Source organism: Triturus cristatus, chromosome 10, assembly GCF_964204655.1.
Source record: "Triturus cristatus chromosome 10, aTriCri1.1, whole genome shotgun sequence".
Classification (NCBI taxonomy): domain Eukaryota; kingdom Metazoa; phylum Chordata; class Amphibia; order Caudata; family Salamandridae; genus Triturus; species Triturus cristatus.
In genome coordinates this window covers 1,057,084,774-1,057,096,181 of record NC_140593.1, presented here as the reverse complement: position 1 = coordinate 1,057,096,181, position 11,408 = coordinate 1,057,084,774, and the positions used below count along the sequence as shown (strand labels likewise).

Genomic DNA, 11,408 nt, shown 5'->3' with positions numbered 1-11,408 from the left:
GGTTCTGGCCGGCATTGAGTGCGTAGAGAGTGGCGGCGTCGTAGGTCCGTCGGGTAGTCTTGCATCGGCGGGGGCCAGGGGTTCCAGCACTGGGCGCGGTCCAGGCGCGGACGGGCGCAGACGGGCTTGCCTTTGGCGCGCCTTCGGCGCACAATCGGCGCTCCCGCTGCGCGTGACCGCTGCGCGTCTGCGCGGTCGCCATTTATGGCTAAGTGGGAAGGAGGAGCAGCTGGGAGGCGGGAGCGGGGAGGACACGAAAAAGGGGCGTGGCCGCGAGGACGACGGCGGAAACCGGAGAGCGGGGCAGACACAACAATCACCTAAAGTAAATTCACAACAGTTATGCACAAAAACAATTACAAAATGCAGATATAACAGAAAGGAACTAGAACACAGCTGGGGGACAGTGCGAGGCAGGCAGAGGGCAAAACGAGTCTGCGAGCAGCAGCAGGGCACACGAGGGGGCTCACACAGCTGGGGGCCGTGAGGCGTGGGGGTGTCCTGAGAACAGGTCACACTCACCTGCACCGCGCGGTCACCATTTATGGACAAGTGGGAGGGAGGAGCAGCTGGGAGGCGGGAGCGGGGAGGACACGAAAAAGGGGCGTGGCCGCAAGGACGACGGCGGAAACCGGAGAGCGGGGCAGACACAACAATCACCTAAAATCACAACAGTTATGCACAAAAACAATTACAAAATGCAGAGATAACAGAAAGGAACTAGAACACAGCTGGGGAACAGTGCGAGGCAGGCAGAGGGCAAAACGAGTCTGCGAGCAGCAGCAGGGCACACGAGGGGGCTCACACAGCTTGGGGCCGTGCAGCGCGGGGGTGTCCTGAGAACAGGTCACACTCACCTGCGCAGCGCGGTCGCCATTTATGGACAAGTGGGAGGGAGGAGCAGCTGGGAGGCGGGAGCGGGGAGGACCCGAAAAAGGGGCGTGGCCGCAAGGACGACGGCGGAAACCGGAGAGTGGGGCAGACACAACAATCACCTAAAATCACAACAGTTATGCACAAAAACAATTACAAAATACAGAGATAACAGAAAGGAACTAGAACACAGCTGGGAGACAGTGCGAGGCAGGCAGAGGGCAAAACGAGTCTGCGAGCAGCAGCAGGGCACACGAGGGGGCTCACACAGCTGGGGGCCGTGCGGCGCGGGGGTGTCCTGAGAACAGGTCACACTCACCTGCGCCGCGCGGTCGCCATTTATGGACAAGTGGGAGGGAGGAGCAGCTGGGAGGCGGGAGCGGGGAGGACACGAAAAAGGGGCGTGGCCGCGAGGACGACGGCGGAAACCGGAGAGCGGGGCAGACAGAACAATCACCTAAAATCACAACAGTTATGCACAAAAACAATTACAAAATGCAGAGATAACAGAAAGGAACTAGAACACAGCTGGGGGACAGTGCGAGGCAGGCAGAGGGCAAAACGAGTCTGCGAGCAGCAGCAGGGCACACGAGGGGGCTCACACAGCTGGGGGCCGTGCGGCGCGGGGGTGTCCTGAATAACAATGCTTATTAGTCCTCACAAAGACTGGGCCAATTCCCAATGCCTCTAAGACACCCCAAAGATATCTCCAACACACACGATCAAATGCCTTGGCGGCATCAACTGCCACCACGGCCAATGGATCAGTTCTAGCCTCCGCTAGGTCGATATTGCCAATCAGCAGTTGGGTTTGATCTTGAATTACCCTCCCCTGTATAAAGCCCTTCTGATCGGAATTAATTAGGCTGGGTGCCAGTTTCGCCAATCTTCCTGCTAATATCCCCATAAATATTTTGTAGTCTGCATTTAGCACGGAGATTGGACGATAGGAGTCTGCCAGTAAAGGGTCTTTCTCTGGTTTTAAGATTAACATTATCGTGGCCTCGCTCCATGATCTAGGCATTGCCCCATTAGAACAGTATATTGAATTGAATAGCCTGTGTAGGACTGGAAGAAGATCGTCTTGTAATATTTGATATACTTCGTTAGGAAGGGCATCAAGCCCTGCGGCTTTTTTGTTTTTTGCGCGCTTTATTTGGGCCAATATCTCTTCTGTAGTGATAGGGGCATCCAGAGCTTCCCTAGAGGCCTCCGTTAAGATTGGTAAAGATTTATCTATTAACCATTGTGATATCTGGTCTTGTGTGGGTTTAAGATCTTCTGTATACAAATCTGAGAATAATGTTATTAAAGCCTGCTGTATTTCCTCCGGATCGCTAGATTTAGTTCCACTGCTATCTATAACAAGTTCGTTAATATCGTTCTTTGCCCTATCTAGCCTGGCCTTCCAGGCCAGGATTGCCCCTGCTTTCTCTCCATATTCAAACATCTCCATGTTTCTGGCCTGCCATTGTGCTTTACATTTTTGATGACAAACCATTTAATTTATGGTGTTCTTAAGATGACATCCCAAATCTCTAGTTTTCACCTCCATTCACAAAAAGCAGAGAAAAGCCTACATTTGTTTAGACATTCAAGTCACTCAATAAATGAATACAAGAACATTCTCTTCTCGAAGCATTGTTGTCATGTTTCCATCACATGTGTGTTTTGGTACAATTTCACAATTTTGGCAGCAAAGTTGTGCTATGTTATGATAATTTTCAAAAACGTGTTTCACTGAATTTAATGTGTTTTTGATTATTTGTGATATTTATTCCAATTGTGATTTTAAAAGACCTTTGTCAACATATGACATTCCACATGGCAGTTGATCACATAAACATAATTTAAATGTTATATTTCTTAAAATGTATAAAATACTATCTCTCTTGCTTATTGTGTGATGTGTGTAATGACCTTTATTAAAAACAAGAATGTGTTGTGTCCCCATTTTTTTTTTTATCCAACAGTAGTTGTACTGATTGTGATGCTCACCTTTATTAACCTCTCCTTTAATGTACGTTTTCTCCTATTTTATCTTCTTAATTATTCGGGAGCGCCTGCTAAACTGAATAAATAACTTTTTACATTCGTCCATCTCTTTCCGACTTGACACCTTCAATGGATCCCTACTTGAAATCCAGGGACAACTATCTGTCATTTGTTTTAATATTTGTTCTGAATAGTCTAATGCACATGTATGAAATTTATCAAGCACTTCTCTCTTATGAATTACACATTATTCTTTGTTGGACACTGTGAATTTACAAACAATAGTTGACTGTACAGGAAGCTATATTTATTGAATGTGGATTAAAGCTTTTTGCCGGTAATACGATGTTGCAATCTGTCTACATACCATAGAGATCAGTGGTCCATTGATTTTGTTCCACTCTAATTTGCAATATTAAAAAGTAATCTCTCAGACATCATCTTTCCAAAATTAGTTTAATGGAATGATGTACATTATTTACAGATTTTCTGAACTCTCCAAATTCTTTTGCCATGTTTATTCAACCTATAAACACACAGATTCTATTTTTGTAAAAGTTTTTATTAAAACATAAAATATACCCAAATCAAATGAAGCAACTCTATAGACCACAATACATACACCAAGTCCCAAGTAGTATTCCTAATCATGATGATACAATATAAATTCCTTGAACAAACTGTGCAAGTAAATATTAACATATAAAGAAAATAATGAAGCTAAGTTATAAAAATGCATCAATTTGAGCACAGAAAGCACAATTACCTCTGGAAAAAAATAGTAACATCTACATTTCCTTGATTGCTTCTAATCTCTGTGTGTGTCTGTATATGTGTGTGTATATATATATATATATATATATATACACACACACCAAAAATAACTTTGAGAGCAGTTGGGACGTTTTCTTTGTAATCCATTCTTTATTCTTTTATCTAGAGGAATCAGTATATTGATTCACTATTTAAGTTAATGTAAACACCTCTTTGTTGCTAAGGTATGGTGTATTATTTATGCCACTATATGCCTATTTTTACAATAGAATATTCCTTTTCGTTGAATTCAAAATTATATAATTCTTGTATTGCTTTACATTCTGATCTTCTGATACTTTTGTAATCTTTCTTCAGTTTAAATAACATTATAGCAAAGTATTTTTGGAAAATAGGATGTATTGTTCAGAATGAGTGGTTAAAAATCACTTTTAGGTTTCAATATTTACGCTTCTTTTTCCGTTTGTGTTTAATAAAAATGTTCATTTGTTGAAAAAGATCTTTCAAATGATTTTTGTTCTGGTAAACTTATACAATTGAATCTTAGTCTCTAATTTAGTTGAGTCATAGGGGCTGACTTAGACTTTGGAGGGGCACAGGGTCCGTCGGGATGGTAAATTACATTTGCCCCACCATCCTAAGGGAACTATGTATGCCAAAGGTAAAATTGTTTGCAACCCTCATGGACAAATCCTAACATTGGCAGGAACTGGCTTCACCGCAATTGCAGTTAATTTTGTAAAAGTTTGGTGGATGACTCCAAGAAATATGACGGCGATGGCGCTAGAGTAAACTCCATTATTGACTTACTTACGATCCGCCTGTCTCTAAATTGAGCACGCAGACCTTGAGTTTGATAGAGAGGGCACTCCATTAATGTCGAAGCAGAGGACCCTCTGCACTAAAGTCTAAATTAGCCCCATAGATGGATACAAATTTTACACTTTTTTTGCACTTGTCTAGCATCCTCCTTCAATGAACCGCCACTATTGTCCAACATATCAAATGATACTATCTTTCCCTGATGGCACATATCACTTTGGGAATCGACTCAGCGCAGATTATTTACTGTTTTAACTGAATGTGCAACATACTAGCTGCTAAGCAGTGACTTTCAGACAAGATGCATTCCTTCTAGTAACACACATGCTGTAAGAGATTCTCTCACATTATTGTTAATTGTTCTTCTCTATTCTGACAATTCATTGTATCTACATTTTAATGCATTTAAATATCAATGTTAATCCTTCAGAGTCTATCTGTCTGTGCCCAGAAGATAATTCTTGGTCAGATGTATAAATATATTTATTCAGAGGAGCAGAGGACATTAGCAAGCACTATCCCTTTCTGTGAAAATGAACAGAATGAAAACCTCCCACTATCAAGCAGTTTTATATTCTTCATAAACACAGAGCATATTGTGCCTGTCAGGTGGATTAGCTGTACATTTCGACATTTCGACTGGTGGCGCGGTCTCCCTTCTGCCAAGAGGTCCCTTTCAGCTTTGGAGGCCCCGGAGTTCGACATGCTGTTTGACAGGACTGCGTCCGCTGCGATATCTGCCCAAGAGTTGGCAGGAGGTTGGCAGGCATTGACAGCCGCACGCCGAGGAGAACAGGCGCAGCCTGGGGGCTTCCAGCATCGGCTGTAGGGGCTCCCTAGGAAGGCTCACAGCAACTACAACATTAACTACCGCCTGGAAGTACTGGATTTCAGCAGCTCCCCATAAGCACTAACATTTTATTTTTGTATTATTCTTGGAGACACTACTGCTGGGAAATATGAGGAGTCGAATGACGTGCAGTTCTAACAAGCTTTTCAGGGTTGACAGAAGGTTGCCTGTGTCTCAGCATGGCAGTGAGTGATGCTCTTTTCGTGGTTTCAAGCCAGCAGCCATGCTGTTACAGACACATAACTGAGAAGCAGGAGGAGATAATCTATTTATTTATTTATTTATTTGATGCATTTTTATATAGCGCAGACTTTACCCAAAGGTGCCAGAGCACTTCACAATAGAACCAAGTATGTTACATGAGGAGAATGTTACAAATGTACATGTTACAGAAGCAAACGAGATACAAGAAGAGGTATAATACAGCAATAGATGGCAGACACTCAAAAACGCAAAAATCAAACTAGGATGACACTTGTACGGGTATAGAATAAAAATTTACAATAGTGTAAGAACTTCCTTGAGGGACTTGCAAAGGGGTGTATTAGTTCTGGAAGTGTCTTTGGAAGAGAAGAGATTTTATGACAGATTTGAAGGTCCGGGTGGAGGTGGTAGTACGGAGCAGTGGAGGAAGCGAGTTCCAGATTCTCACCGCATTGCCTGAGAAGGATTGAGCCATAGATGTTTCCCTTTTGAAAGTGGGGGCCTCAAGCAGTAAATTTTCTGCATTACGAGACGGTCTAGAGCCTCCAGAGATTTTCAGTTTATTTGCCAGGTATCGAGGGGAGGAAGTGTGCAAGGCTTTGTGGCTGATACAGGCAGTCTGGTAGATTGATCTTGCCTCGATGGGAAGCCAACAGAGGGAAGACAAAATGGGTGTGATGTGGTCACGTATTTTGGCCCCAAATATAAAACAAACCGCTGGATGGAGAACGGATTTAAGAGGGGAAAGGTGGGATTTGGGGAGGCCAGTAAGAAGAGAATTGCAATAGTTCAATCAAGAGAGAACCAGCGATTGGACCAGGGTTTTTAGGTCTTGCTCCGGAAAGAAGCATTGAATCCCCCAAAGAAGGCGCAGTTGGTATCGAGCATTCTTTGCAATGGAATTGATGTGGGAGAGTAGATTGAGTCTTTTGTCAAGAAAGACACCAAGGGATTTTACGCTGTAGACAACAATAGGTTCATTGTTAAGTAGATTTAGCTGATCCATCCTAGATTGAACAGGAGGAGGAGAGAGTGAGGTAGAGAAGAGGAGGAATTCTGTTTTGGAGGGATTCAGAATGAGTTGATGAGCTAACATCCAGTTTTGAATAGAGCGGAGAGTAGAGTTGAGGATTGAGATATCGATTGTGGAAGACACCTTAAGGTAGATTTGAGTGTCATCTACATAGAGATGGTAGAGGATCACAGATTTATTTAGGAGATTCCCCAATGGTTCCAAATAGAGATTGAACAAAGATTGAACAAAGTGGGTGCAAGGGAAGAGCCTTGAGGGACGCCTTGACCTATCGCCAATGAAGATGAAATACTGTTCGCTATTTTGATCATTTGGGATCTGTCCAAGAGGAAAGAGGCAAACCATTTAAGCATTGTGCCTTTCAAACCCATTCTCTGTTGAAGAGTGTTAAGGAGAGTGTTGTGATTAACAGTGTTAAAGGCTGCAGAAAGGTCTAGAAGAATCAGAAGACAAGACTCCCCTGAATCAAATATACGCAGCGCATCGTGGATCACTTGCAGCAGGGCTCTTTCAGTGCTGCAGTTATGAATAAAACCAGACTGGAAATTGTCAAAAAGATCATAATCCTTAATATGATGGGAAAGTTGTTTCGCTACACATCTGCCTGTGATGTTCGCAAGAAAAGGGAGGTTAGTGATGGGGTGGAAGTTGTTGAGGTCGTTTTCATCAGCGGTGGGTTTTTAAGAAGAGGGGTAACCTGTCCTGTTTAAAGGCAACAGGAAGGGAGCCTTGATTGAGGAAGAGGTTAACAGGTTCAATAGGAAAGTGTATGGGTGTAGAAGTCAATGGCAACATTACTAGGGATAGGTTCAAAAGAATGGTTGGAGGGCTTTGTTTTGAGGATGCATTTGAGGAGGGCATCTTCAGAGATGACGTCAAAGTTCTGCCAAATGACTAAGGATTTGCGCTCCTCTAGGAGGGTAGGATGCAAGACCTGATCCACCAATGATTTCACTTTTTTGTTAAAGAATATAGCAAATTCTGCTGCTTCCTTTGGAGAATCATCAGGCTTGATGGTTGGGGGAGAGCAGTTTGGATTTTTGATGAGGTCAAATAGTTTTTGGGGTCTGTTTCTGGCTGAGTCGAAGAGGGCTCTGAAGTGTGATGCTTTCTCGTGGAAGATGTGTTTGTGGTAATTTGATCTTGCTGAACGTAGAGTAGCAAGATTAGTGGTGGATGGAGATTGTCTCCATTGTTTCTTAAGGATTCTCAGGTTCTTACTTTCTTCATAAAGGGATTTGTTGAACCAAGGTGCTGAAAGAATAGGCCTTTTCCTTTTGTTTTGAAGTGGAGTGAAATTATCAATTTCGACTGCAAGGACTTAGAGGCATTGGGAGGTGAGATCGTTGACATCCAAGTTAGGGTCTAGCCTTGGAAGTGATAGCAAAGCAGAATCACAGAGAGTGTCATGGTCAATGTTTTTAGTGTTACAGAACCAGGTAGTAGTCCTTTTTGGTTGGCCAAGAGTTATAGAGTGTGATAGGTGAAGAGAGAAGGGGATGAGAAAGTGGTCAGACCAGTCTACATGAATAGGGATAGCAATAGTAAGCATGTCTGCTTTAGATATAATAAGGTCCAGAATTGAGCCCCTGAGTGTGCTGTTTCAGTGCAGTGTTGGATAAGATCATTTGCCGAGAGAAAGGTGGCAAGCCTATTAGCAGAGGAATCTTCAAATGAGCCCAAGCGAAGATTTAAGCCTCCCAGGAAGATCTGTCTGTCGCCTTGCGAATATTGGTCGCTGATGGAGTCAGTGAGTTCCTCCAAAAAAGAAGAGCAGCCACTAGGCGGTTGATAAATGCCATGAAATCTGAAGGGTGAGCAGTATTGCACTTGAAGCTCAAGAGACAGGCATTCAAATGTACGGAAGGAGCTGTTAGGAAAAGCCTTAAGTTGAAGGGAGTTTCTAAAGATGATTGCAACACCTCCCCCAACTTTGTCTGTTCTGTCATTTCTAAAGATAGAATAGTCAGTCGGTAACAAAAGATCAAACATAGAATGAGAGGTGTCGTTGAACCAGGTCTCTGTGAGGAAGAGCATGTCGAGATTGTGGAGAATGATGGTGTCAGAAATTTCCTTTTTGTGTTTCATTGCCATTTCCAGTTTTGGAGTTTAATATAGCGCTAGCTTGACCTGATTAATTGTATTGAGTATAAAACACCACATCCAAAGCATAATAATGTTAATCGATAATGCAACTTTGATTTTAGAAACTGAGGTGCAAGAAATGTAGTCCAGAAAAAGAAAATCCAAAGGCAAAGAGTAAAAACTGATAGGGGTTCAAGGACAGGAGGCATTAGGAAAGACTTCAAGAGTGGGCATTGCTAGACAATATAATGTGTCTTCATTTTCCAGTGTGATATTCTCAATTAGTTGCATGCTGTTAGAATGGAGGCTTTGTGGAAGGATGTTGTGGTTTGTGTCAATCATTTATCTTCTATCGACGCAGCTGTCCTGGGCACAAGTTTAAGATATATTGGCGTTTTTGATTTGATCACCCCCGTATTGTCCAGCTCAAGTGGAATCTGCAACGATAGAGAGACAAAAAAAAAGTGACATTTAATCTAGGCCTTGAGACATGAGATGAAATATGAGAGGCATGTAAACAGCTCTAGTTCACAGGCCATGGTGTTCTAGACATAACTAACTGGCCACAAAAACATCACACTGGCTAGAAATGCATCCAGCAGCAGTTATGACCATGAGCTACCTAACACACCTACCTAACACACACATTTATTTGGCGGGCAACTGGAAAATTATACATCTGAGTTCTGTGGGTAATGAAATATGCAAAATAAGAATGATGAACTTTCCAAATAGCACTGCAAATCACAACATCTTGTACCAAAGACAGTTGTAAATGTGATGGAGGATACCAAAAAACAAGTACAATTTGGGTTATTCTGAATTAATAATAATTTGTTGAGGGTCACTGAGAGTAGAGGTATTAATTTGTTGAGGGGCATGGGCAATAGAGAGTTGTAAGACTTAATAAAAGTGGAGGTATACTGACCAAGTGGAACTGAGTTCTGAAAATATTAAATTTATTGGACAATAATGGTGAACAACAAGTGCATAAATAACACTAATATTTTCCAGTGACAAAATCACAGTTACTGTTTGATAAGCGGCTCTCGGCTGTTTGATGGACCATTAATACATTGACAGCACCATTAATACATTGATAGCCTTATTTGCAGGTTATAAGCATGGCAGTTTACTTGAATGGTTGACTATCATATTGTGCTGTGAACCGAAAATATTTCTCTGTGATCTGAGCTTAGGCAAATGGGCATTCTATAGTTATGGTCCATTTTATCTGTACGGCCACAGCCACATTGTCTAGATCTGTTGTGCCAAGTGAGACACCCAGAGGTTTCAGAGAGTGTTACAACGAGGAATGTTCCTATGCTTCCCCCCACTATTTCATCACTTATTTTGCACATATTGCACAGAGTAATACCTGATCTTGAGTTCCAATTGCAGCCCATAGTGGGCCTTATGTGTTAAGCTGTAGGCCTAGTCTTGTAACTTGGAACTCTAGCTATTGCAAGTTAGTGGAGTCGAGGATATGCACCATTTGCATCGTAGCATGCACATACTGGGACAGTGCTCTGGTTTGTTAAATTTTATGGTTGTTGAGGTGAAGGCATAACAGCAGACAGCCAATGCTCCCTCCGGTGATATATGTTTCTGATTTCATGTTTCTCATCATCGGCCTTCCCCGATGAATCCACATCACACCCCACCTCAGGCAACTCCACTGGCTCCACGTACGAAATAGATGCCAATTCAACCTGCTGACTCACGCACTCAAGGCTCTACACAACCAAGGATCTGCATACATTAACCACTGCCTAAACTTCCACCAATCATTGGGAAGACTATGCTCTGCCTCCATTTCACTCTCCCATAATCCCCACATCTACTGAAGCAGAAGTGGAGGACGATTATTCTCCCACATCGCAGCAAAGAACAAGAACAGCTTTCCCATGCACATCCAGACAATCACCTCATTTCTGGAATTCCGAATGTCCCTCAAGGCTGGGCAGTTCAAATAAGCCCCTGGGACCTGCGGGCTCCTGGATACCCTATTGGGTGATTAGTCACGCTTTACACATTCTAATTGATTGATTGAAGTAGAAGGGTCAACTCATACTTGTTAAAAATAAAGCTCAAATTGATGTTGGTGCCACACTTAATGACAAGGCTACAGGGGAATCCTTAGACACTAATGCATTTTCTGAGGGGCACTCATGATGGTCACAGAGAAATCAAGTGAATTAGTGCCTTTCTGAGTGGAACTGAGAGTAATGAAGATCGGAGGTTCTGAATTTCTTTTTAGAAGCATTGAGGATTGAGAAAGTCGTCAGCCTTCAAATTAAAGGAGGCATACTTTTTATTGCACAGTTTTAATATATTGCTAAAAATTGACTTGGGATCTGGACCCAGATTACACAAGTTACATGCCCCACACAGATGCTGCAGTTTGGTATCACAATTTGGACTCTGTGCACCTTAACTGTCCGTCTGTAATATGGAATACACATAGACTTTAATGTGGCCTGCATGGCAGTCGGGAATGATACTCATCGTCAAGGGTACTTTTATTAAAGTTTCAGTGTCTATTATGTTAGACGCTGAACAGGCGTTTGACCTGTGCAGTGGGACGTCCTTTTTAGGATTCTCCGGCGTTTCGGCATTCACTCCAAAGTGGTTAAACTATTGAGGAATCTCTATTCGAAGGCCAAGACAAAGATAATGGTAAATTCACAGCCAGCTGGAATGATTTCATCTCTCGAGTTAGGAGGCAAGAGTGTCCAATGTCAACCGTGCTGTTTGCTCTTTTGTCGAACC

General features: G+C 42.8%; 1 protein-coding gene across 1 annotated transcript in view; it reads right to left on the bottom strand.

Moving 5' to 3' along the window:
• Window positions 1-3,412: 3,412 nt before the first annotated feature.
• Window positions 3,413-11,408, bottom strand: part of LOC146796556 (cytochrome P450 3A21-like) — a 248,516-nt gene continuing 240,520 nt past the window's right edge. The window contains exon 13 of the mRNA XM_085629192.1: window positions 3,413-9,073. Within this exon, the coding sequence (XP_085485318.1) occupies window positions 8,975-9,073 (99 nt within the window). The 3' untranslated portion in view covers window positions 3,413-8,974. The remainder of the gene's footprint in view (window positions 9,074-11,408) is intronic.